Source organism: Gasterosteus aculeatus, chromosome 7, assembly GCF_964276395.1.
Source record: "Gasterosteus aculeatus chromosome 7, fGasAcu3.hap1.1, whole genome shotgun sequence".
Taxonomy (NCBI): domain Eukaryota; kingdom Metazoa; phylum Chordata; class Actinopteri; order Perciformes; family Gasterosteidae; genus Gasterosteus; species Gasterosteus aculeatus.
The window spans coordinates 25,802,555-25,830,438 of record NC_135694.1 but is presented as its reverse complement, the minus strand read 5'-3'; the positions used below and the strand labels follow the sequence as shown (position 1 = coordinate 25,830,438).

The window sequence follows — 27,884 nt, the reverse complement described above, 5'->3', positions numbered from 1 at the left end:
GAAATAATGCAACACATTTTTGTTCATGCATATTTTATTCAAGAGTAAAAAAATGTGATTTGTCCCATAGGGCATGCTTACAATGTGTGTATCATTTAGGAAGTCAAATGCCAAAACATATTTCCATAGATAATAAAAAACGTTGCAAGATAAAATCCATTATATTTGTTTGTTGAAATATGCATGTAGACCATACAAGAACCAGAAACAGAAGAGGAAAATAACCATGAACTAATTTGTAACAATAATAATATCAGCAGTAAATATAACCAAAGTACAATGTTTCCTGTTAAACGTAAGTGTGACACGGGATTTTCTTAGTGTCCAATTCATTTAAATCTGAAAACCATGCTATCATGCTTTTGCAGCCTGAAAGTTGCTTTTCACTGAGATTATATTCATTCACACTATAGAACAGTTTCTGTACATCAGTACAACAGAAACAAATAAACACAAGGCTTCATACTTTAGAAGGGCATCCCTGCATACATTAAATCAATATAAAATTAAAAGCAGTGGTAATAAATAACTAAATAAAAAAATGGACAAAAACAATCAAAGGAAGCCTATTTATAAAATTTATAAAACAAGACAAATAAAACTACAAATGTAATTCAAAAATAAAAGAATTCAAGTTTACTATTTGAAATACAACTATCACAATTATAATCTCACATAACAATTAGGAACTTAATTGCATGCATTGATGCGTTCCATACCATAGATGCTGTGTTAAAAATCACTATCTGTCCATTCTTAAATTCACATACCTTTATGATTTAATAGAAACATGAAATATAAAGTAGAAAAAATATTTATGTGTGAAGGGAAATTCTAGAAATTTATGTGGTAGTAGGCTTGAAGTTTGGCCTTGACTGTATCAACCTCCCCTAAAGAATTATTTTTAAAGAACTAGAACATTTTCTGTTTTAATTTAGTTTATTTACTCTTCTTCTATCAGGCTTTTGGACTTTACATTTGATGTTGTATGTGGATCACAGTGTGGGTGTACTTTGTCAAGTTTTAGTCATGCCTCGTTCCTCATTACACTGTACTGCAAAATCAGATTAGAAACATAATTTTAAAACAAGAAATTGTATGCAGTGTGCACAATTTGATGCAATGTGGGTGGACTAATAACGCCAATGCCTGGTCTAAACTATGCTCAGATTCAATAGAGGAAGTACTTCTGACAAGTTTAAACTAATCCAAGATCAGGTTCAGTGAAAAACAAATCGATTCAAAATGACACTTGGGTGTTTGGGTTTTAATTAAATGATATTTCAAATATATGCATTCACAAATTTGTAGAATTTCCCTCTCCCTCTGACATAGTACTTTTGCTCTTATGCATGAGATCTCATTGAATTTGCAGCACAGCAAATTGTGCAATAACTCAAAGGGCGCTAATGTATTATTTTACTTGGTACTTTAGCAATAAGCAGGTGACAAAATAACCATGTAGTGTGTGACAGCAGGACATGTCCAAAAGTTAGACACAACCTTTTCCCTCTGCGGTGCAGAAACGTCCGTTAATGCCGCGTTGTTGCCATAGTGACACAGAGGAGACGAGAAAGGACTCCTGCAGTGGAGGATGCTCGGGTTTATACTCTCCAGAAAGTATGAGGTATAGCTTGATCAAATGCCATGCTTCTTAAACGTTTAATGGAGAAGGAAGAAAATGAAGTTAAGAATGAGACTGGAGGCAAAAATAAACCTTAGACATTCGATCCGGGCTTTCATCAAGCTGCATCTTAATATTGGATAGTGTTGACCTTTTTAGAGGCAGGTTAAAATGTTTTGAATGTATCATGGTGTGATAAATGTTTGATCAAATAGTACCTATGGTGAAAACAACATTTCCAAACGCTCCTTTCATCCCCTCCCTTTCTTCCCTCATCCCCTCCAAGTTACTTCTAGCTAGGAGATGACTGATCATGCGGGGAGGAGAGGAAAGGAGACAAGTGAAACGTATCCACGGACCAGTTTGATCTCAGACTGTCCTCCTTCCTCTGCAGGATGATGGCATCTTACTAGAGGGCATATAAATAAAAAATAATTCCACTGCTAAGACTTCACTGTTTCGGCTGTTCAAGTTTTTTAAAGTGGTCCACATTTAGCTTTCTTTCTTTCTCACAAAGTGATGTGACTTTTTAATACAAAACTTGTAGGCAAAGCAGAATCTTTTTCCTCATGAGGGGAATTAGTGAGTGATATATAGTAAACACTTTATAAAACGGTAACATGAATTGTGTGGCTTGGATACTGCAATTATGCCCTCTGTCGGGCCCCGTGATGAAGCAGCAGACACTTGTCAGCAGTCAGAACAACACAACCCCCGACGATTCAGCCTGTAATTGAACTGAGAAAGGGAACAACAGGCAGAAACAACTTTCAACCGCACTTTCAGTCAAGCTGCAGCCTTCTGGTCTCTCCTCACCCCGTGCTCTCTGCTGTGAACCCCGGCTCCCCCTCAACCCCTCCTCCCCCTCCCCCAACTGTGCAGTGACATACTGTCATGAAAAAAATGACCTTTTTTCGCCCGTTTTAGTTTTGCTGCAGATTTTCATGTTCTGTCTGTGGGCCTGGTTTATTTCTATGTTCTGAGGCCTGAATTCACGTTTTGGCAATGTCTTGCTGCACAGCGCAACAGCTGCACGGTTCTGAGGCTCAGACAGCACATCACTGGATGTTGCTGTTGTCATCCGTGCCGTTCGCCTCGGACATATTCATCTTCCCCAGGGAGTGATCCACGTGGTTCACCCCGTCCTTGCGGGGTGGCATGCGTTCGTTGATGCGGTCGAGGCCCTTGGCCTCCTCAAAGCTGGCAATCTTGTGCTGTGGGGAGAACCCACGGATGGCTGAAAGGAAAAAACACACGTAAAGGTGTCAGGCTCACCTTGCAGTGGTGCAGTCTAAGAAGAATCTTGATAAATATATGTATATATATATCATATAGTTCTGCCCCTAAAATATTATTTCTAGTTTACATCCTATGTACATATTATGTGCCGTTCAGCTATCACTGCAATTTGAGAACTAAATGACTCCTTGTTTTGCCTACAACAATATAAAATGTCCCAAAACTGAGTTGTAAAAGTCCTTTCCTGCACACGGCAAAGGAGTTGAAGGGAAAGGAGCAGCTTTTTTTAAGTTTTGGGAGGCAACATTGACATCAGCATGTACAAACCGCCCCTTAATGCTTGGAGCTTTATTTTGTAGAGGCTTTGATCAACTGATTTGCTGTTGTTTTACACACGTAACCCCCCCTCAGTTCACAACTCAGTATTCAATTTCAACAGAAAATTGATTAAGAGGAAAGAAAAGTCTTGCGGCTTGTATTTGTGTTTTTCTTCTGAATGATCCCAAACATGTCAAAAATGTAGCCAACAGAATCCCCCTCATTGTGAAGAACAAAAGAGACATTTCCAAACAATGTATGTGTATGTGTACCACTATGTAAGACATAATAAAACAATATAACTACACATTTGTTCTAGTAGTGTAAATGACTTTCATAAACAGAAGCTTCTTGGTTAGCGAGCGATGATTACATTTGACATTGCACGAGGACCCGAGGCTTCATGATGTATATTTAATGTAGATGCTCTGGTCTGCTTCTTGTTCTCGTGCATGCAACACTTTTTTTCAGGACCATATGGAGGCCATTTACAAGCCAAACCAAAAAACAATGAATTATTATAGTCATGCATCTCTTAGCAGCACTTGACTTTGCAATGTTTTAATTTATCATGACCTTACCATAAAAAGCTGTTCTCTTTTAACCTTCCCCTCAGTTTCTATTACAAAATCCAAAAGTGTATTACAGTCATAGTGGCTACTAAGCCTCTCCATGTTCGTTCAGTCGAAGGTTGCGTGATGTTTTTCCTCTTTACCACTCAGGCACCGATTAGAAAACAATTGCCGTCAAGCCATACCAGCATCAAAATGTCCTGTGAAATGTTTGAAATGCTTGATGGGAGTTGTTGCTGTGTGAGCTGCTCTCTGCATGAGGTGTTAGTGGCAGCTGGCCTCCGGAGCAGGAAAACCCTGACAATATGTAGAGGGGTGGAAGATGGCGCAGAGGTTTACCTTCTCCATCCTCATCAGTCGTCTCGATGGCTTCAATGGCTTCAATGGTGGCTGGGGGGGAGGAGGGGAGGGAGGAGGAGGAGGAGGAGGAGGAGGAGGAGGGCAGCAGGGTTACTCCTGATAAAGCCATGCAGATGTAAAACGCAGCCCCAACAGAAAAGGTGGCTCATGTGAGGCCAGATGAGATAATATACTTGTTCGCTGGCAATACAGCCAAACCTGAGAGGAACGTCATGCTTTCCTATTGAGAGAAAAAGTGTCCATCTTGGGTCATATGAAAAATAAAAATATACATCGATCCAATATAGAGAGAGAGAGAGAGAGTAGGACAGATATATTGAGAAAGACAGAGTGATGGAAAGACTCGAGGCAGGAATAGACATTATGTAAGAGGACTTGCTGTGGCTGTGCTCTGCATATTTTAAAAGTATAATATCCGAGTAGCATTCCAGAGCTAGAGTAGACCCGGCGTCGATGCTCGGCGAGGTCGCAGTAACCTTATTTGTTAAGGTCCTACGGCCTCAGCGCCGAGACTAACTACCCATGGCCAATGTCGAAACTTAATCAATCATCTCTGCAGGGTGGGTCATCATGAGAAATGTATATGGATTCCTAATGACGCAGTGGGGACAAACAATTATGGATCTCCCCAAGGCTCTGTGCACAAGCAGGGATTGATTTCGAGATAGCTAAACCGTAATTTGGAATTACTTTTGAAGCGTGATTCAAACGGCTCTTTGTGGATGCGTGTGCTGCCGATCGCACTGTAAATCAGCATTGAACTCTGCAGCTTTCAGCTGAAAATATAATGTTAAGATAACTGCAGAGAGGTCGATATTTTTGTCTAGGATATGAGTGAACAGTAAAATAGTAAAAACGGGGTTTAGCTGTTTCTCTGTGTCTTAATATGAGCATGCATATGCATAATGCGTCAGCTGCAGCATCTTTTGTAGGTTGGCGCGAGTTCTGCAACCCATAGGCAAGAAAATTGCTGAATGCTGCTTCAAGATTATGGATGTTGAGGGAAATTCCGCCTTTGTCTGGTTTTGTGATGGAATTGATGTTGGAGTTTTTACACTTTGCAACTGATGAAATCTTAATGGAGTAAGAATTATGGAAAATCCATATTTTAAAGGCTAAAACACTGTTCAATTCCAGGTACGTCATAATAATATGAGGAGAAATTGGTGGTAGACTAGTTGGAAAATACATACTTCAAAATAAATTGCATACATAGTTAAAAAGACATTTTTCATTTAATTCCGACCTCAAGTCACAGACAGAAAGAGGCGAGACCAAAGGTGGGACAGAGAATGTTAATAAAGAAATGTTACAGAAATGAGATGGAGTATAGCGGGTAGAGGAAAGGCTTACGCTGATCCTTGTACTCACCACTCTGCAGTGTCTGTTTGCCTCCAGAGAGAACCCCACTCGGCAGCATGCCAGTGGGCGTCAGGCCTTTCAGCGTCAACACATTTTCACTCTCCTCTCTGCAGGAAACCCAGAGGCAGGCAAACGGGTCACAAAACTTCACTGAACCCTGATCAGACTGGAGAAAAAAAGCTTTGTGCCCCTATTTTGACAGCAGTGTATGCACACTCACATACGGACACACACATGCGCACAGACAGAAACACCTGATAACGTTTGCAAATGTGAATTCATACTCCCATTCGCATACGCAAACACAAAGTCTACCTGAGAACTGAGAACATTTTGGCCATCTTCCCAATGGCACGGATCTTGTTTCTGATCACCTCCTTGCGTGCTGCGGCTGCGTTGGCTGCAAAGACATCCATCATAATAAGCTATGTACCGCAGGAGAAACCTGTCCTATGGTTTTATAACACATACAACATATTGTTTTGATTCATAAGATACTGGAAAACACTCTATTATAGGTCATGTGACTGCACAATAGACTTATCATAGACTACCTGTAGTAAATCAGAGATTATTCTTATTGATGCAATAAACATTGTCTTTTTTTATACAATAGACCACATGTTTTTGTCTTTATTCTGATGAGTTACACGGTCCTGTTTTAAATTCTAATTTACGCCTCAAGGCCACGAGACAATATACTGTATCATAAGTAGGTCGTTACAAGCACACAAGAGTCATTTCACCCATGGTTTTCTCTCCTGCCTGTTAACTTGTTAACAAATGGGCCAAAATCTCCCTCCATGAAAGACCCTCGAATCTATGGTGCCAACGCAGATTATAAATGATATATTACCAAGTACATTTTGACAAAAACCTCTTACCATCAAATATCTCATCTTCCTCATTCATCATGAGTTCATCATCAGAGCAGATGCTCAGCACATTCACCAGCATTTCTGTGACTGGGGTAGAAATAGAGTAAGAGGTGAAGTCGTCGAGATGACGCATCAGGATGACGATGACGATGAAGTATTAAAAAAGAGAAAACAGCAGAAACACTTGATACCTTTCTCTCCAACAAATGGCAGAGACCAGGTGAAGACGTCCATGAAGTTGGGTAGCCAGTATGGATGTGGTGAGCAGTTGAACTGTCGGATGTTCATGACGTTATTTTCATATTTCAGTACAGCAGCTGTTGGAGTAGAGACGAAGTAGAAGAAGCTAAAATGTTAAACTGAAATGAATGAAACATACGTTTTAAAAACGAGAGACATCGTAACGTCAGAATCATTTTTTTTTTTATTGTCAGAGCTCCACTGATAAAGCATATAAAAGCCCTCGGTTGACATTGTCTACATTCTTTCTATCAATAGCCTGCATGCTGCTCTCTGAAAAGGATAAAATCCTTTTTGGTGCTTCAATAGGTTCCTTCTTTTTTTTATTAGTCCTAATGTCTCATAATTAGTCTCTCCAAACGTATCAATGCTTGGTAATGTTGCATGCGGCATGTGTGACGGAAGGAAGAGAGACATTCAACCACTAGATGGCCCAGCTGAGTCCAAGGATCGCTGACACTGTTACATCAAGAAGGATAAAGCCACATGGAGACAGTCAGCGATGCCGACAGTCCCTCCCACGCTCCCCATCTCCCATAGCCCATAGCAACCAAGACGCAGATCAGAGGACGCAAACAAACGGGGGGCTCCCTGATGCATTCGTATGCCCGCTCACGAGCTAGATGCAGATACGTTAACATGTGCAACCCCGTTTGGGATTTAAAAAAAACGTTTTAGTAGGAACGTCAGAGGAGCCCACGACAATCAGTGTTTTTGATCAAATCGAACCCAGATGCCGTTTAGAGGCCAGTGATGTTTGGAACGTTTCATTTAACAGCATGTTCATGTATCGGGAGCTGCCTGTCTGCTACACACAGCTATTGAAATGATATGATGTATCTATGGAAATATACAGGAATATTAATATTGGCTGGACCGCAGCGGAGCGGGGCCCAGCTCCATAAACGCGTTAGTCTGTCACGGAGTGAGTGATGAAGTTACACCGCTGGTGGGTCGACACGGTTCTCTCAAAATGAGTTGGGCACAAGAGTTTTCCCATTGGTGACGTCTCTGCCGATCTGATGCCCTTCCTCAAATAAACGTGATTTGTTTGTCCACCTTTTCTGTTAAATGATCATATCAGCTAATGTGATAACAGCGCAAACAAAAGCACAGTGCTGTGACGGGTTAACGCTCTAAATGCCCAATAAACCACCTTTAGTGTCACTCGAAAACAGATGCAAGCGGACACAGAGAATCAAATAACAAACCGAATCAAAGACAAGTATAAAATCGACAAAGAAGACGTTCTGCACCTTTGTTGTTGTAAACATCCAGGTAGTTTGGTGCTGAGAAGATGGTGATGAGGGATGGGAACCCAGTGGTCTGACTTTTGCGGTACATCCGGTAGCTTTGGCGGTCAGGTGGAGACGGAGACAAAGCAGAGCATGTTTTATATTTTATATGTATGTTAATGTGTGTCTATTTTTGCTTGAGTGGTTACGTGCGCCTCGTAATTTGTGTTGTGAGGATTACCTACCCGGCATCTTGTGCTTCGTGAGCTCGGATGATAGATAATAGGTTATTGCTCTGCAGGAACTCGCATACAGCCGGATAGCTGGAAAACATTGAATAAAAACAGCGTTTAGGGGCATCACTGAAAATGTTTTCAACAGACTGTAAAATACAAAATAGCGCCACAGAGTGCAAATCCATTACATTAAGCACACAGAATTTGACAGGGTTTGAAAAATATGTTCATTTCCATCAGACAACTAAACGTCGTTTATACTGCAGGCTACTAATTGCACATCTAGTCTCCCTCACCAGAAAATGAACAAAAATGTACAAATCATGAATGCATTCATGGAAGACCTGCTAAGGGATGATGCAAGCGTGTGAAAACCAATCCATCACCTGTTGCAATTAAAAACAAACGAACCCAGTATAACGCTTCAGTTGGAGCCCCTCCCCCCCCCTCCTCCTCCCCCAGCTGTGAGCTGACAGGAAATGGGCCTGGAAGGGAAGGGAAGCCTGCGAGTAGCTCAGCCAAACGCACATGGCACAGCATATGGGCGACCCATGCATGTACCGCATCGTGCCGTTCTTATATTTCGAGCCGTCGGGTCACAACGTTGCCTTCGGGATAACCTTTTGGAAAGATGACAACATTCTCTTCCACACCTTTACCGCTGCTGCACGCGAAATTTCACAGCTCCACTCCTCTGGTGCGCAGTGGTGAAATGAGTAATGTGAGTATTGACTTTTTTTTCACCCTATCTTGTTGCAAGTGCTGCGGTTTTCCCGATGATTTCGACGGCATCGATCTTCTTCGGTTTCACGGAGTATTTAATTCTGGTATTTTCTATCGAGTTTAGTTTTTTCGGGGATGGAGATAGTTATCTCTCCGCTGGCTGCGAGCCGAAGTCCCCCTCCGTGTTTGTCTGGCCAGATGGACAATGAGCTGTCCCACAGAGAAAGACGATAAAAACCACATGACTTCTTATCTGACAGTTGCACAGTGATGGAGCAGATATGGAGCAGATGTAGGACCAGAACTTTGTAAAAAAAAAAAAAAATGCAAAAAACATAAGATGCCACAGAAAACACCCGACCTGTGTCACACAGGAGGGACATGTTCTCAGAACTGGGACACTTGCAGCTGCAGTGTGAATGTAGCCTTCCATGGCAGCTCTCCCCACAGTTGTTATATAACACGTAGAAGGTTGTGTTATGTCATTCACTGTATCTTCCCTTCAAACTGTGTCTCTTGGGTTAGAGGAAAAAAAGAAAGATGTAGAACTAAAATTTGATTAGCTCTTTTAAAATCGTGATGCCCTCGATTTGGCAAAACCTCAATCTGTCTTTTAACACGTCCATTGTGATTCCTTTATTCCTTCCAGCTGCTGTCTTTCATATTAACATCAGACAAGATCAAATATCCTCACATACATCAGTCGTTTGTGCCAGCCCACTTACAAATGATTAATGATGATTAATTAATCTCACCATCTCTGATATCTTTCCAAGAACTGAATTCTTCAGTGACTTCGATAATTGCTCATGAGGTTGAATCAGGTTGAATCATGTTCACTAACCGCTCTGTATTCTTTCAAAGTAGTGCTAAATAAAGGGCTGATGAAGAAGACACTCACAGATGCTCTGGGTGAAAGTATTTGCCAAAAGCAACAAATGTTAAATATAATATATATAAATATACACGCACATGTCCACCTGAAGGAGTTTAATAGGCCACATTTAAAAGATGTTATCGCTCTTCTGCAAGTTTCTGCGAGGGCATTTAGAGATGCTAAAGCCTTTCAATCTCATTTAACTAATTACGGTTTGCAATTATCTATATTCACTTATTACTACAGCTTTGTAAATAGTCATACTTTTTTTGTTGTGAATTAACAATGCCAATTATTTTTTCATTCATCTGTTACGCTGATAAAATGTCAGACAATATTGAAAGTGTCATCTGCAATTTAGGTTGGCCGAGCTGAGGTTTTCACATCGCTTGTGTCGTTCAACCAACAGCCATATATTAAACTCAAAGTAGTGTACCGGAGAAGAGAAGCAAACACAAGGAGGTTCATTAATGATTTAAAAGAAAGATGCCGATTCCATGTCTGACCTTTTTGTGTGATAATCGAAAAGATTGCCAGGTCACTTTTTTGCCCCCTGAGCTACCGGAGCACAAAGCACACGCTCTCCCAGCCACAGTCCACTTGCTTACAGTCACCGCCGTCCACGCACCCATCAAACTTGCACAAGTGTTTGAAATATTTAAGTACTCAAAGGTTTTGTACCAGAAGGAAAAACAAGGAGACCGCTGTGCCCTGAGCACCTGGCGAAACTGTGCCATCCTCATCTATCTGGGTCACATGGCTAATATTCCCTTGGTGGCTGGTATATAAATTACAGGAATAGCCGCGTTACACACTAACACGACTGTGCTGTTACTCTTTCCACTAAGGCTGACGGTACACCCTGTTATATAAGTGTTTCTATTACAAACACACCTGCAGCACATTTCTTCACAAAGATGTTTGGCCGTAGCTACAAAGCAGTATTCTCTGTTCCGTGTGCACATTACGAACGCACACGTGCCGTGTAATAACACGAAGATCCCGCTGTAGCCGGTGTACTGATTTATTTTTTCAGTCTGCTCCAACGGTATTTATTGATTACTGCGAGGGAACATGGTACACACACACACACACACACACACACGTTGCTGGCCCGCCGGCTCACACTCCTTCTCTACCCTTTGTGAAAACACACAATTATGTGACGGTGAGCCCGAGAGCGAGAGAGAGAGTGAGAAATCTGACAAGTGAGTACGAGCGAAGGAGACAGAGAGAGATGGAAGTTCTGTGTCGCGAGTGTGAAAACTGAGAGGTTTTTTTTTTTCTTTCTCTCCCTTACGGAAATCCATCTGTCGTGCTGGTGGTCATCGCATTAATTTCCCCCGATATGCAAACTTTTTAAAACTACAATTACTGAGCAGAATCCCATTTTGTGGTCATATTCACTGCGAAATAATTCAGACTGTGGTAGTTGGTGATTCGTTTTGAAGAATAATATAGTTATAGTTACACGTTATGTAAGGCAGTATTATTATACGGAGCAGACTTAACACACAGCGCTCTGTGTTAAAACATTGGGGCATCACTACATGGCATCATTAGATACAAGTCTGCACTCGTGCATCCAGATGAAGTAGATAAATGATATAAATGCTACGTGTAAAGCATCTTTTAAACACTAAATGATTTGTTTTAGTTTTTCTTTATCTCATCAACAGAGGGGACATGAAAAAAAAGACTCCTGTTCCAATAAGTCTGTGAACAATGCTCGGTATTGATTCAGCGCAGCACACAACAACGGCGGCCGGGGCTCCAGTGCGTGTTTGCATGTATTGGAACAATAAGTCACTGTCACTATAAAATAACCGAGCTATGTAGGATTGCATTTTAATGCATCTCCAGTTTTCTCACATACGTTTATTTCAGATGCAGATTTTCCTGAATTTCCCCTAAATCCCCAAAGAGAACGTGTCTCTGTGTGCCGCATGCATGCCGCACACTTGGCAAGAGTCGTAATGATGGAGAGGTAAGTTTGAGAGTGAAGGCAGAACAAAGCCATGGGGAGATAGATGACTGTTATAGCAGCATCCTCCACACATCTACTGAATAATCCTCGCTAAGCTCCCCTCTCACCGTGAATAGATGGTTTATCATCGCTGACCGTTTAAAAGCAATAAAAAAAACGAGAAGGTAAGACTCTTAAACTGCTTCCTTTTGTAAACTCAAAGCAACTGTTTCAAATGGACCATAAAACAGAAACGTCTGCGCCGAACACGTCAGTGGAACCACTTCATCGTCGGAGGCGAACACAGCGAATGCCACGGTTTATAATGGCAACCGGAACTTACTGTATGTTCAATGTTATTATAACATTATAATTATAATGGAATCTTTTGGGGGTCTCTAAACCTTCATCAAGAAAAACTCTCACCCAAATCCCCTCCCCTCACCCCCCCCCCCCACCCTCTTCCACAGCCTCTCCTCCATCTCCAGGTCGAACAGTTGCGTAACAAACCGGTTCCCAATTGGCACTCGCTATTACATTTCCCTCCTCTCGCTCACAGACTCTATTTTTATTTGACTCCAGGTTCACCGAGATAATCCTTTGTCTGTTCCAATGTGTTTCGAGAGTCAAAAGGACAACCTGCTCTCAACAACAGTTTTTAACCACGATGCAATGTGACCCATTTACACGTAGACTCCATCTGTAGGCTTTTAGGATGCCGAGGCATTTTATCATTCAGTCCCCTCCTCGTGTTGTTCCCATTACGGGGTATTTAGCGTGTGTCTATTGTTTGTTTTGTTCTTTTTTGTTTTGCTGAGCTAAAAAAAAAAAAAAAAGGTTGATATCTATTAATAATTTTTAACATCTATTTTTGATATGACCCGTTTCTGTTTGCGAGGCTTCTGGGTACCAGACAAATGTCACCCTGTACTTCTTGCAAAACCTCATAATTAGTGATTATTTAAGGTGTTGACCTTTTGCCTCACGATCAACCGACACAAACGCATCGTTTAGCTTAACCGGCCAATATTGATTGTTAAAGGATGCACAGAGCGAGATGCAAGATTTCATTCTTTTAAAACTAAAGTGGGAATAGAGACCTTCAACGAGCCACACGGGTCAAACTAAGGAAAACCAGCGCAGGACGCGACGAGCACTTGAGGCAGGCAACACCACCGGAGACGCTAAAGCGACACTGCGGCGCATCATTGGGTGTATTTCTATTGTAATCCCATGATGTCCTGTAGTGCTAATAAGAAGGAAGGGCTCACCTGTAGAAGTAGGAGCAGCCCCGCACTGTGTTGTGGCTGAAATATTCCTGGGTTTTCTCATTGCCAAAGTCCTCCAGAGGATCAGCCCACAACAAGTCACACATGGGCCCAAAAGCAGGCGGCTCCTTGAACCGATCCAACTTAACACAAGAACATAGACAGGCGGGTTTAAAAAAAAACACACACACACAAAAAAAAATCCCAATGTCGACTAGACCTGGTAGTGCCGGAGCAGCGTGTGGCTACCTTTTTAATGTCATCTAAGGTGTGTATTTCAGGTGAGAGCCCACCATGGACACACAGAAACTGCTGGTTCATGAGTGCAGCCAGGGGAAGGCAGTCGAACGCATCCATACACGAGTCGTACACCTGCTCTGAGTACTTGATTTTACCTGGCGGAAGAGAGACGTGTAATGAGCTCCATCAAGGTTCTCACAGGTATGTTTGCACATGATGCACGACTGATATTGCATGCCCTTCTTTTACATAGAACAAGACAAAATTACAAAAGTGGTATAATTGGAGATGGAAGGAAAAGATTAGTTTTTTTGAGAACACATATTAGAATAACATTTTTTTTCCATCATACAGAAAGAACTGGCTCCAGACAACACAAATCTAGAGACGGATACACACAACAACAATACATCTGTAATTAACACTGAGAGGTACTCACATTCTTGTTTGAAGGTGAAATATTCTGTCAAATGTCTACATTCATGATTTCCACGAAGTAAAAATAGTGTCTTTGGATAGAGGATTTTCAGCGACCAGAGGTATAAAACACACTGTCAAAACAAAGACATTTCACAAAGTCTTATCCCACGCCAAAGTACAACCAACTGTATTGAATACACGAAGCTTTCATCAGTTTGATTGATGCACTAAATGACATTCTTTTGGGTTTTACCTCAATACTGAAGTAGCCACGGTCCACATAGTCCCCCAGGAACAGGTACCGCGTTGTGGCCGGTGATCCTCCCACTTCAAACAGCTTCATAAGATCAAAGAACTGCCCGTGGATGTCACCACAGACTGGAAAACAACCAAAGGACAGCGAACGTCACACAATCAGTGAATATCTTTGCGTCTCTTTCCTTCTTCTCGCGTTCAGCGCACGTCTGTCGCGTCACTTGGTTATTAAAGATTCATTCTATTGCATTGGAACGACCGTCAAAACCCCTTCGCAGCTTCTAAAACACACTCACAATAATAATTGGATACAGATGTGATAAAACTTATCATCGGCGTTTGTTTCTTGTCCAGGAAAAAATGTGTTAACGTCGATTTGTAAAGCCATGGATTCACTTCTCTTATCTGTTCTGCTCTGAGGGGGAGAAAACATAAAACCACACAGAGGAGAGGCAGCGTGGAGAACATTGTGGCTGTACGGGGCAGCGGCGTCTGTCTTCTCCTCATGCTCACGGGTTCGCTGTGTGAAGAGACACACAGGCAGGCCTCGCATTGCTGCAGTTTGTGTCATTATCTGTGCCTCTCATCCACTCTCTCCAGTGGTTAAAGGTTGCATGTTGTGTCTGATTAGTTTGTATTTAAGTCCTGGCTCGGTCGTGTGTTCGACGGACCCTTTGGTTCCTTCGATTCTGCCTTGTCTGCACAAACTGTGAACAAACATTCCTGCCTTTGCATTCTCTTTGGGTCAGAGTCCGCTGGCTCCACCCTGCATGGATATTTAGCGTGTCGCTTCTACAGCATCACACTGGATTATTGTATGCAACAGACTAACCGTGTCCCCACGCGCTTCACGTAGTACAACAATTATTCACATTGTCACTAGAAGTGTTCTAACTGCAGATTCACAAATGTTCGGTCAAGTACAAATAAGATGGAGTTCACCTTTAACAGTCCGCAGAGCAGCAACGGAGGCTGTGAAAATAATATTGCTGTAAATGCGTATTCTCGCAGCAAGAATGTGTATTCAATCTGCAATTAAACCCCATCTGCTAGTATTGAAACACTAAACTAGAAATATGATGGTATAAATGTCTCCTGCGCTCAGGTCGTCGTCTTATCGCGTTATTTACGGTCTTTGGGTGAAAGGACTCTGTCCTCCACGGAGACATGAGAAGTTCTCACCTCAAAGACGTAGAAAAAGCTCAAGCTCCCAGGGGAGATACATACAGTTTTTTTTTTGGAGCGAACACCGTGGCTCTGGAGTGCAAACCTACATCTCATTTCCTCACTGCCTTCAATTTTTCATTATCATCTTCCTCTGTCTCCTTCTCTCCTACTCACCCTCCATCTCCTCTCTCTTTTCTGTCTCCCCTATCAGCTCCACAGTGGCCTTCGCCCACTCAAAGCTTAGAGCAATGTGAGTGGGAGACTGCTTGTGTGACTAAAGCAATCAAACACACACATGTGCACATACGTACACGCGCACACACACACACACACACACACACACACACACACACACACACACACACGTAAACACCCGTGGAACACATCCCTGCAAGTAAAGGCTGCATAAACGCCTAATAAAATATAACTACACACACACACACACCTACAACTGTAGAGACCTCCAAACACCTCGAGGTCGCAAAGACGTAAAAACAATCACAGATGCCCATACACAATACTGATTATGCATAGTTCATGCCGAACACATAAAGCCTGCGTTTTCATTGCGGCAGTCAGGGTGAGGCGCCTGAGACTTCACCTAAAGTCAATGGGAATTTTCTATCGATTCGTCACCTTTTCTCTGAATAAAAACTGTACTCGCTTCCAAGTAAAACAGTAAAGCTGATGGGATATGAATTAAAAATGAATGTATATATAATATCACATAGTTTTGGGTGAAGGTGGATCAAGTGTTAAAGGCATCAAGGAATACACAGGTGGAACTTGGATTTGAGTAAAATGGGGTCTATTATCAAAGGTTGGGTATGGTTTAAATGGTGTTTGAGGTTATTTGTTTGCAGAATAACCTATTTTATGATTTCACCCCAATAAAACTCTGAAACCCTGAATTCAACAAAAGACAACGTATGATAGTCTAAACGTATGATAGTCTAAACTTATGATAGTCTAAACGTTGTGAACTTTGATTTCCTAAAATTGGTAAAGCTTTGATTTAAACTAAATCAATTTCATTGAAATAATCTTCCAGCTGATAAGGTATTTAAAGGCAACTTTCATTTTTAATACCTGCATAGACAATCATTTTATTCTGTACCACTGAAAATCATGTGATGGCCAAAAACCTTCACACATCTCCAAATGCTTTGTTTTGGATAGTTATGTATTTTTGTCATTTTTTTCTTTTATTATTAACTTTTGCTGTATGTTGCACTAATGATGCAATTGTGCTCCATATTTTATCATAATATATGTATATATATTTTTTTGTTGCTTGTCATACTATCCTCCCAGTACCTATTTCTCAATTATCAACTGTGGAAAAATGGCCCAAAAGGAGAACAAAGCGTGACAGACAATGTCACACATCCACTCACCAGACAGATGTGGAGGAAATATCTTACATATAACACGATTCAACTGCCCATCCAAGCCCGATATTCAATCCGATCAGGTGAAACACGCTTCACCGGAACGCTGAGTCATCACAGTGTCCAGGTGTGACATCCTGCAGCGAGAATAGGACCACGGGCAACATCTGAATACCTGTCACTGGGGCCTCGATGTCCAGTATGGTTTTCTCCTGGCGCAGGATGGCTGCTCCCTCGTTGATGATCCGCAGGGCCACAGCTTCCTCTACCCGGCCCTCTTTGGTGAGGTGGGCTTTCAGGAGGTCCACGCGCGGTTTCGCTTCGCAGTCAAACACTTCCTTCATTGTAAGGCGGTGGCTCAGGGGGAAGGGAACAGCTGAGGACGGAGCACATGGTGACATTCAAACAGGGCGGACGTCACGGTAACCACGGCTGCCGTCGATGCCGTAAATAATGCGACTCCGGGCGGCTGTTTGGTTTATCGCGAACATGGCGCGAGGCGTAATACGCTCAAGCAATTCAAACATTCAAATGGTATCTCGGTTATTTTGAAATGGACGTCGTCGAACCAATCTTTCTTCGCAGATGTGTAAATACACAGATCAGTTGCTTTTTTTAAACGGTCGGTAAAAGGTGCGAATCCCTCTTGCAGCGTTTGCAATTAAAGTGCTATTTATTTTCTTGTGTCACTTCATGCAAGTAATGTCTATTTGTTACGCAAGCGATTCAACACACTACACTTGGGTGGCTTGGTTCAAATATCAAATTAACCTGTCAATTATCAAGTAGCGCAAGATAATTGACTGGAAAACATTGACACACACAACAAACTAGGAGTTGCTGACTGGGATTCCAGGACAGATGTGAGGGCACTCGCTAAATATTTTCTGATTGCTGGATACAACTCAGAGAAACATCTAAGCACCGTATTCATCTCTCTCCCATGACTGCTGGAGCCTGTGGCCATTAAAATGCACCAGTCACCCACTGTGCCCAACACACTGCCTGTGAAAGTGTGAAACACAACAACGCATCATTACTTCAGTTGCAGCAAAGGTTATTTATTATTTATTATTATTATTATTATCGGGTGCTGCTCTGCGTGTGCTGCGATTTGCTGTCAAGGGTTTACATGTTGGCGTCAATCTAATGATCATCTGGCTGAATACGGACAACTCTCAGTGTCTTTGAGTCGTAAACAAGACAAACAAGCGCACAACACTGGTAATGTTTAATGGTAAGCATTATCGTTTAAAAAGCTCTAAATTAACAAAACACTCATTTACTGCAGCACCCAGCATGCCGGCTAAAATAAAAAAACGTTCATGCCGGCACCACCTCCAATACTAAATGCTAACATGCTCAACTTTCACCTCCGGCGAGCTGTGCGAGCCTTTCTGCTGTTGGTGTCAATACTGCTCTTACAGCTCAAAACCTTGTGAATTGGGGGAGTGAAATGGGAGCGGAGAGGCTGAGAGGACCGGTTGTATTATGCTTTGAGGGGGAATGAGCAGCGAGGTTTAGACCTGAAGCGAATTGAGCAGGACTTGGTGGTGCACGGGCAGGTGAGTACACCAGGTGAGTGTGTTTGTTGCACTATGCGTGCAGATTTAATGTGAGTGTGCTGCAGCTGCTGTTTTTTTAATAGTATTTAGATCTGTTGGCTGCCTTGGCGCTGCTTTATTGAGCTGTAAAAGTGGCAGGTTGTTTTGTTTTTGTTGTCGAGTCAGGCTTGTTGCACCTGCCGCGCTGTTCATAGCTTTTTTTTATTTATTCTTGGCCATTTTTGTGTAATTGTCTTATATTTATTAACTCTTGTGAGGCTTTACAGAGGAAGTAGTGTGTAATAATATATTTTTATAAATTTAATAAAATCGATAACTGGTTGTTTCTGTCCATATAAAAGGAATTATTGTTATTTGGTCACAAGGCATTAGTGGCATGATGACATGTTACATATCCTGCACCTTATTTTGACATTATTTTACTTTGAATAGCTATATCATGACATTATAATCACCATATACTCTTTTACTCTGACCTACTTTTTACTTTTATCTGAGTGCATTTTTAGCTAAATATTCTAGTACTCCACCCCCCCCACACACACACACAGACACGCATACGTACACATGACACAAGCCATGAGCAGCAGCATCTTCACGAGTAGATTTCAGGAGGGCCAGACGAAGAGAAGACAAAGGGAGAGTCTCAAAGCTCAGGCTTTAACCCAATGCGATCAACACCATCTTTAATAATGAAAATAACCTCCAAGTCGCTGCTTCTTGGATAATGAGGCGGGTCCCAGCGAGTGTGTTTCATTTAATGGGACAAAACAATGTTCACAGTGGGCAGAGTGTGTCTGTGATTGCAGTGTGTGCTTTGACACTTTACCAGCTAGCACACACTCAGCAGCACAGCCACCATTCCCATTGTCTCAGGTTTCAGTGAGCCTAATGTTGTGTGGCAGCCTCGCAGCATGACAGCACAACTTTAGCAAAATATGTCTCAAATGCGGTGATAAATTGCCTTCACAGGAACCATTTTTATTGGAATTGAGAGCGGTCGAATGAGCCAGCGAGCTACAGCAGCACTGACTGTAAAGAATCGAAACTGGAAGGCATTGTCCAAAACACATTGCTGTAGGTGCTGTGATTTAATCAGTAACATGAACTGAAATAGAACTACGTGCAGATGCTTTGAAAAGGACATAACACTTTTTTAGGCGGCAAAAGATTGTGACCACTAATAACAAAAAAAATCCCCACTCAACAAATGAAAGCAATGCATTTTACAGAGACGTGTGCAGACGCAACTGTACGAGCGCGCTGATGTACAGATGTACGGTGAGATGAAGAGCTGACTTCTGCTCAGCACCAAAGCAGAGTTCAACTATGAAATACGGAATGTTGCCGGGCAACAGCAGCAGCAGCAGCAGCTGACTGTTGGAGTACAGCCAGTGCCGCCACAGAAAAACTGCAATTTGCATTGGAGGTTCACATGGATGCTGTTGGAATCGCTCATGCGGTAGACAGGCCAATCACACCGAGGACTGTGAGCCTGTAACGTACCCTTTTTTTTACGGCCAAAAACACATTTTCCCAAGAACGGTTTGTCGGTATGCTGAAAGCTTTGCAAAAAAATTAAATAGAAGAAAGAAGAAGCGACGGTAGGTTTGCGTTTGCTAATGAGCAGCCCTGGGTTTCAGACAGGAAAGGCAGAATGGCTTCATGTGGTCGGAAGAACTAGACTGTGCCGCATTTACAAGAGGCCCAATTAACATACAGTCCACCCAAGTGTCAAGCTTTTAACACGACGTCGCCTTGCTTTCTGTCAGCAAGAGATCCGCCTCACGTGACGTTTGAAGGTGTGTGTGTGTGCCTCGCCACTAATGTTTAATGTGCAGAAAGAAACCCCCGACCGCTGCTCCAGCGTCAATAAACTATTTATGTCAACACCAGTGTTGTTGGATCCAATTTGCATGTTTGCCCCTGAAAGCCAGAGTTAATGTTTTAGCCTGTCACGAGGCCCGATGGGGTTGGAAGCTGACACACGATGTCTCAGAGCAGTGCTTCTATTGCTGCGCACTTATTTATTTAAATGACCAGTTTTTATAGCTTTGCACTCACGCACTGTCATTATTTTTGAGATGGAGCTATTGTGGCGTATTAGGAACATAGTTTTCTGAGGAGCTATAATAAAGTAAGATAATTCACAGGTGTACTAAAGGGCTCATCCCCAAAATAACTGACCTGAATCTGCCTCGTGAGGCCCACAGCGCGGCGGTGACAGTGCTTTGGAAAACAAACCGCACAGACCAGCAGTTTTTTTTTTATTTCTCTAGATATGATCTGTCGTGTTAAAACATGTAAGAGAGAAGAGAGGCACCGGCACACTGGCTGTGGTTTAGGTTTGAGATATGTATACAGGGATAAAAAAAACTTTAAGTAGTTGGTAGAATCAGTGCTCGGTGGTTTTCTATGTGCGTCACAAGCAATAATTGTCAGTTGCCAGTTAAGTTCTTTTTTTATCACTTTTCAGCTTTTATGGTTTTGTAAAAAAATAAAAAAGAAGGGTTTTACTACGTTATACAAGTGGAGAACGAGAAGCTGATAGAAGTGACAAGGAAGGTCAAAAAGAACAAATGGAGATTTGAACAAATACCTTGAAGCTATTTGAGAAGACTTCCTATTTACTTTGTGTGCTAATAGCAAAAATGAAACAAATCCATATGATTTCATTCAACCAGACAAAAATGCATCAAGTGTTTTAAATATTGTGAAGGAACCCTAAATGTTACATGAGCATGTTACCCAAGCAAAAGTCAGAATTCTTCGTTTGCTAATGTCAACTTTTTGTTTGACATATTTATGATCCCAGAAAAGCTTCGCCAAAAAATTAACCACAAAAAACCTCAAACTAATAATGTAACTGTAAAGTCTTTCAATTACTATAAACGTATAGACAAATGGCAGTATATCAATTGGATGGACCGTTTAGAGAGAATGTCCTTTAACTGTATATGATTAAATAGTGGAAATAAAATATTCATGTTTCAGCAGTGTAGTCAAATGGATATGTTTCAGAATTTATAATGCACAATGTGTCATTACAACTTAAATAAGACTGAAAAAAAGATCGGGTGCCTCTGGGAGAACCTGGCTCCTTTTTTTCTGTCACTACAGCTCCTTTAAAGGGCAAAGACCTGTTGGTACTATTCTTAAATAAAGCTTTTATCATTTGGAAGAGCTTAAACATACATTGTGCCTGCAGTCATTGTCACATAAGTGTATCTCACAGTGGAAATGACTCGGGTTTCTACAACTCTCTAGCCTAAAGGACCCAGTTCTTAATGCTGACTGAGCTGCTTGACCATTACGATAATATACGCAATGTGAATATCTCGAGGCTCAGTGCTGCCTGCGAACGATCCATAGTCCAAAGGAGCAGTGCTAAATGAATTACAGCAGCACTGTGAGCACTTCATCATCCTCCATTGACCCAAGTGGTAGCCTCGTCTGACGGAGCAGCCTTCTCCTCATCTACTAGTGTAGTTTTTTTTTGGTTGGAAAACCTCAAAGACCTTTTCTCTTGTGAAATTAAAACATGACTCAGTCCTGGTAAAATATACCCCCATTAAATGTCAATTTCATGCACTCTTCCTCTTCCACTGGCCCTGTCAAAGCCTGTGAAATCCTGCTGCATCACTGCCCCAGCATCCACAGAAAAAGCTCGGCCGTTCAGCTGTTTTTTACTTCTTCTCCTTCTCTCATCCCATGCCTACCACAGCCGAAATCGAGACAGCAACGATTAAACTATAAACAAATGTGTGCAATCCAACAAAAAAAAATTAAATAAAAAAAAAAATCCATATTTTCCGCTGCGCCGCTGCTGCTTCTAAGCAGTATGCGCGTTCTTGGCGGGGGCAGTGCAGCAAAGAAAACTGTGTTTATCAACATCAAAGCCCCAGCAGACCCCCCCACACACACACACACCTACACCGTCGCCTTGAACGCAACTTGATGGCCGCATATATGCACGACGGGGAAAATAAAGGCCATATCCTGCCGACAGGAGAGGGAAAAAAGCACGAGGAGCTAAACACCAGAGACATTATGTAACATCTACCAGCCATAACATAAAAATGCGGGCTAACTTACATTTCACCATCCGATCGGTGGCGGTTAAGACGATGTCAGCGTTAGACATCTTCATGGACAGTAACTGTCTTCGAGGCTGAAGCGTTTTTTTTTTTTCTTCTTCTCTCCCTTCCTTCTTTCGGGGGCGGGGGGAGGAGGTGGGGAGGGAGGAAGCGTCTAATCTCAGTATTTGTTGTCGAAATGCGACTGATGCTGTGGCATCACTTGGATGATGCGCCCCCTCCGTGCGTCGGTGCTGCGCCGGGTAGGACTGCTGCTCCCCAGGCAGGGATGGATGCTGGATGCTGGAGGAGCTGCTGCTGCTTCTGCTGCTTCTGCTGCTGCTGTGCTAAGCTGTTCATGTGGGGGAGGATGCACGGAGAGAGAGGGAGAGAGAGAGGGAGGGAGGGAGGGGGGAGAGAGCGAGCGAGAGAGAGAGAGAGAGAGAGAGCGAGAGAGCGATGTGCACTATCCCGACATGGCGGTGAAGGGAACTCCCACGCAAATGTTCCACGGGACTGCCTGATGCTGCCATCAGATGGAGGCTGAGACGGGGTTGCCCCCACGTACGCACGGCACGCACGCACGCACGCACGGCGCGCTACGTTTTGGTATTCCCGAAAATGTCAGTACGTCGTAGGAGGAGCGCGTGGGGCCTCGGTTCGAGCGCAGTGGAAAAAAAAGATGCTCGTTCGGATGACGTACGACGAGATGCAGATTTTTAGGAGAGAAAAGCGTATGAAATGTAATGATGAGGCGTCTTTTTGTTATTGTGTCGCACTGCATTTGGTGAGTCAGTTCTAACCTGCAGCTGTAAAAGGAGCCCATGAATTTATATGATTCTCACAATAACATTAATCATCTTATCTAGACTAAGTTGTGGCTCAGAAATGCTATATAATGGATCCATAAGGAATTATATTTCGAATATGAATGAACAAATAATTGCCCACTTACACACCCCATTGCTCATGTCACTAAAGAAATGATGATGATGATGATGATGATGTCCCATTGAGTGGGACTGAAGACCTAATGTTGGGAAACATTTACATAAACTGTACCCATAATCATTTATTCAAAATTGTTACACAATGAACATAGTCTGAGCTGCTAAAGACGCAACTCTAAAACAAGGACATTAAGGATTTAGGACACAACTCGAAACTTGGAAAAAATATTTAGAGTCAATGAACGCACTTGTCATTTTTTTTAGGGTTAGAAAATCTGTACATGTTTGCAGCAGGCCGAGGAATGTAAATAAAAAAATCCTCTGCAGTTCCTCCAGACCACCAACAGAGGCCGGTCACATCTTTCTGCTCCTAACATTTAACAGAGCATTTATTTGAACGTTTATGCAATACATTTATTTTATGTCACAGATCTACTTGCTTATTTAAATTTAAAGACTACCGATAATAATCCACCGAAAATCTCAGATTTTAACTTTGAACAGTAAGACTGAATCAGAACAAAAAGTCTAATATTGGTTTGGAGAACCGAACGAAGCAAACCGAATACCGTTATGCTTCCCCTTTTCGTTATTGTCTTTCCGAACTGAAATCTCTGCACACGACTACAGCAAAATGTGCACCGACTCAACAGTCCGGCTGCGGTTCAGAGGGGAAGATACGGGGAGACATCAAAATCTGGCTCATCTTTCCACGCAGTCACATGTCAGCGATCCATTGAATGTTTGAGAAGCTATCTCATCATCTAATACAAACAATAACTGAACAATGTAACTGCATCGTGACCTGACTGAATCAGCTGATTACTGCTTGAGTTCATTGATCACTGATCACTGATCTCTATCATCAGCCTACATAAAACCAGTCATGACAACCGGTCTGAACCGCGAGCATGACTGGTTTCAGGGCATGTGATGCTCGCTGGCTTTTCATCCTTCGTCATCGCTCCTGGAAATAAGAGCTTTGAGCACACTGCTGTGATTGTAAGCAGCTCTGAAAGAGCTCCAGTTGTGGTTTTCTTTGGGGTGGAAAAGTAGCTACTTATACGAATTGATATTCTACCAGTTTCAGCACCACCGTGAATGACTGGAGTCCCGTGTCGTTTTCAAGTGATTCTGCGACGTGTTGAATGGCTTAAAGTAAACCGTTTTTTGAACATTAGTTTTTAATAGATTGAAGGCCTCCATCGCTTCAGTGCTCGTATTTTAGCAAAAGATCCCAATAGATTGATGTTTTGTTGCAGAAATATGTTGCTAAGAACGAAGGTGCAAACAGGCATCAAGTTTTTCGCAAATGCTCAATCCAACCTGTGTTGTACTCAGCGGTGAAGTGGATGTACATGGCGTGCGCACACTTCTTTTACCGGCGTTTTGCAGCACACCCAGCTATTCACCCCAAAGCCCTTGAAACACATGGGATATAGTGGAGTGTACCGCCTGCTCCTTGGTAATCTACTTGGTATCATCACTCATCATCAACTGCTACACCACAGATTATTCATTCAATATGGCTTATGTTTGCAAGTCTGCAGATGTTTTGACCATGAGTTTGACATTTTTCTTAGCAAAACATTGGTACCCAGTTGGAATTTTACCTCTTATCAAGCAGTGTAGGGTGAATACTGCTTGAAGGTGTTCCAGGCATTGGTTTATTACCCAAAAGCACCCGCCTTCCCTATATCCCACTCATTACTTCATTTCTTAACATCTCGGGCAGCTTCTTTAAGGATCTGCCACTAGATGGGGTCCCAACCTCGATTTTAGCTGCAACAACAGCTGCAACAGCTGGTCGCTTGGTACTGCTACGGGAGGGGCGGTGTTTGCCGCTTGGCATTTAGAGACATGATCATTTGACGAAGCAACGACACTACTTACTTAGTGGCACAAGCTAAACAGTTGTTGATGCATTTTGGTCATGCGTTTTTTTTTTTAATGTCCTCATACAGCCAGTCAAGACAATGGCGCCACTTGCTTCCCGACAGGTGAGGCTGAGCAATGTGATTAGTGGCAGCGTGAGTAATAACTCTCTAGAAATGGAGCCAGTATTGCTCATTAGGCAGAGCGGAGCGGAGAGGCTCCGACTGACTAAACGCAGCGGTGCGTCATGGAGGTTGCGGGTGTCGCTGGAGCAGATGAACCACAGCGTGGTGAGGAAAGAAAAGAGGAACTTTGTGCTGATGATCTCTCCTTCACTTGGGTGCTGTGGTCTTACATGAACAACATTCTTGAGCCCTATTTTCCCGCGTGGACTGATACCCCGAAATGACTAACCCCGCCAAGACTGCCACGTGCACAGTGGCAGAGTGTGCGAAGCTCATTCTAAATGGGATTTGCTTTAATCGGCTCTCAGATTATTTCTGCCAGTGGCAATGACCTGTTGCCAGTTATATTTGACCACTTTTTTAAAATGCCCTTCTTCCTGGCATGCGGTCCCGGCTCGATGGGAGAGAACGGCACCAGGAAATGACCCGATTCTTTGCCGAAGTCAATGTTCTTTGCAGTCACGTCAACGGCGCAAGCTATTAATTAAAGCGCGAGCCATGTGATTATCACAAGTATGTCTCGGCTCGTAATAATAACACACCAACTAAAATGGGCGGGAATGTATTTATATTTTGTCCATGTCAAACCTTGAGAATCCATCTTCTTCTTCTGATCTGCTCGAATTCTATTGGCTGAAAGTCACTGACCTCCAGAAATAAGAGTTTTTCTTTAGGAAATGTGATTTGGATTTAGTGATTTGTTAAAAGAGTAGCCTATTGTCTAACTTTCCGGAAATCCGTTTGCGAAGCCTGGTACCACTCTGTGCATCAACTAGCCTGGAGGCATGACAATCACAAGCAGGAAGAAACCAGAAACGGAAGCAGCTGACTCCAAGGCTCTGAAATACCCGTGTCCACACCTCTAAAGCTCACTAATACAGACATTGTATCTCTTAGTTTGAGCCACATGGAATCTGATGGATGAAACAACATGTTTAAGTAGTTTTCTATACAGTTTTGTCGTGGAACCCTTTCACTCTGAACTCAGTGACTTCCTGGAGGTTGTGAGAAGGAAAAGCAACTGGAAAACTCCAACAGCTGGTAAAATTTGGTGACACACGATCTATGGTATTCCAAAGGAAGTGACATCATCTGGCACCAAAGACTAGCCAATAGGAGAGACCACGGACATGTTTGTTGCCAGTAGATGTCATGCTTCACACATCATGTTTGAGATGGGACACATTTGTAAATGTCAGATTTTAGAAATCACTCTGGACATGGATGGATGGATGGATGGATGGATGGATGGATGGGTAGGTAGGTAGGTAGGTAGGTAGGTAGGTAGGTAGGTAGATAGATAGATAGATAGATAGATAGATAGATAGATAGATAGATAGATAGATGGGTAAATGTCTGTTTGTGCGTAGAAGCACTCTGACTAAAGAAGAAGAATAAAAATATTGTCTCTCTGAAATAATGGATGTTGAAAGTGTGTTGCAGTGATCTTTTGGACTTGCAACGTTCTTCACTAACGCTCGGCGATGAATGTTCCCGCCTTGCTCCCTTCGTCCCAGGCGTACCTCTGCCTGGGCCGTCTTCAGGGGCTTTCCTTCGGCGCTGGTCATGTGTGCAGCTGGGGATGGAGGCCATGCAACGCTAATCCTCCTCCCCAGCTCAGGAAAGTACCCTTCCTCCCTGTGCAGAACGAAAACAACAAAGAGCCGAGTGTGGCTGCAGCCTGCGGGGTTCAGTGCACCCACCAGAACATGTCCAAGAGTCACAGCTTGCTGCTCCCTCCTACCCATCTATCCACGCATGACTCTCCCTCTCTCTCTCAGGCTTTCTCTCTTTTGACCCTCTTTTCAACCTATGAAAGACACGTGCGGTTGCAGACTACAACGTAACATACCTCCAATTCAAACCAGAAATAGAGGACTTTGCAAGGTCAACCGGGAGAAAAAAGAGAACGCCGCAAAAGACAGTGTGGTCAGAGTGTGTTTTATGGAGGCAAAATGATCCCTTTCCATGTTACATGATCCAATATGACTGTATGAATACAGTGATATGGTATAAAGCCCTAAATGGAAACATAAATGCAAAAAGAAAGCAAAAACGGGAATTAACTTCACAAGCAAAAAGAACGGAGGTGAAGCACAGATATGGCAAAACCTGGTTGGTTGTTTGTTGTATTGAGGGTTACTTCATATGTTCAATCCAATCGGGGTGATTCGATACCGGACACAAACTTTGTGAAAAGACCCCCCTTGCAATACTTATAATGAGGCTCAAGTATTTAAATACCCATAATCATAATTTTATGAGCCCCTCTAATTGGGATGGCAATGTCCTTTTGTCCAGCAGATTGGTTCAAACTAAATGACCTCGTCAAGACATTTCATTCTCTCATTGATGTCCTCCCTCGGGGTAAATCTTGTAATAACGTTGGCGATCTACTGGCTTTTCTTCTACCACAATCCTCTCGACAAAATGGATGAATTTAGCCCATATTTTGGTCTGTGACAAACTACCTGCGTTATTCTTTGGTGCTGATTAGCAAGCGTTAGCATGCTAACACGCCGCAGACAGTAGACGTTATAAACTTCAAACAGATTAGCATTCAGCTCACAACAGCCCCGGTGATTTTATAGGCTTCGATAAGATATAATAAAACTCGATGGAAAGCTTTGTTTCAAACACATTTGACAACTTTTGAATAAACTCACAGCAGCTCTACATTTCCAGTAAAACCTTTGGAGGAACGTTAGGAACGAACACAGAGCACATTTGGTTAAACCAACAAAATGCATTCATACAACTTGTGTGTTTTCACATTGACAGGATTGTGTGTGAGGAATTGAATTGTAGATTTTGAAAGTACAAAAGGTGTTAGCAGACCTGCCGCGCTGTTACTCCACTGTA

At 42.5% G+C, this 27,884-nt stretch overlaps 1 protein-coding gene across 2 annotated transcripts; it reads right to left on the bottom strand.

Moving 5' to 3' along the window:
* Positions 1–16: 16 nt before the first annotated feature.
* Positions 17–22,559, bottom strand: ppp3ca (protein phosphatase 3, catalytic subunit, alpha isozyme). Of its 2 annotated transcripts, XM_040180439.2 has the most exons (14): positions 22,032–22,559; positions 16,547–16,747; positions 13,812–13,936; positions 13,578–13,689; positions 13,148–13,293; positions 12,902–13,041; positions 8,074–8,151; positions 7,850–7,944; positions 6,545–6,670; positions 6,360–6,440; positions 5,791–5,875; positions 5,485–5,582; positions 4,093–4,143; positions 17–2,861 (listed from the first exon to the last, which is right to left on the bottom strand). In XM_040180439.2, exons 1-14 carry the CDS (start codon positions 22,084–22,086, stop codon positions 2,683–2,685), a joined length of 1,572 nt encoding a protein of 523 aa, XP_040036373.1. In that variant the 5' UTR covers positions 22,087–22,559; the 3' UTR covers positions 17–2,682. The 2 variants fall into 2 exon arrangements, with proteins under 2 accessions (XP_040036373.1, XP_040036374.1); XM_040180440.2 differs by lacking the exon at positions 4,093–4,143 and having other exon boundaries at positions 2,546–2,861.
* Between the last annotated feature and the right edge of the window lie 5,325 nt (positions 22,560–27,884).

Bases quoted from the DNA above. Each gene is read 5' to 3' on its own strand.
- ppp3ca (XM_040180439.2), bottom strand. From the start codon at position 22,086: ATGAAGATGTCTAACGCTGACATCGTCTTAACCGCCACCGATCGGATG. The intron at 6,441-6,544 runs GTATCAAGTGTT...TTTCTACCCCAG, and splicing joins GCCATTTGTTGGAGAGAAAG to TCACAGAAATGCTGGTGAAT. The intron at 5,876-6,359 runs GTAAGAGGTTTT...ATGTCTTTGCAG, and splicing joins GGAAGATGAGATATTTGATG to CCAACGCAGCCGCAGCACGC.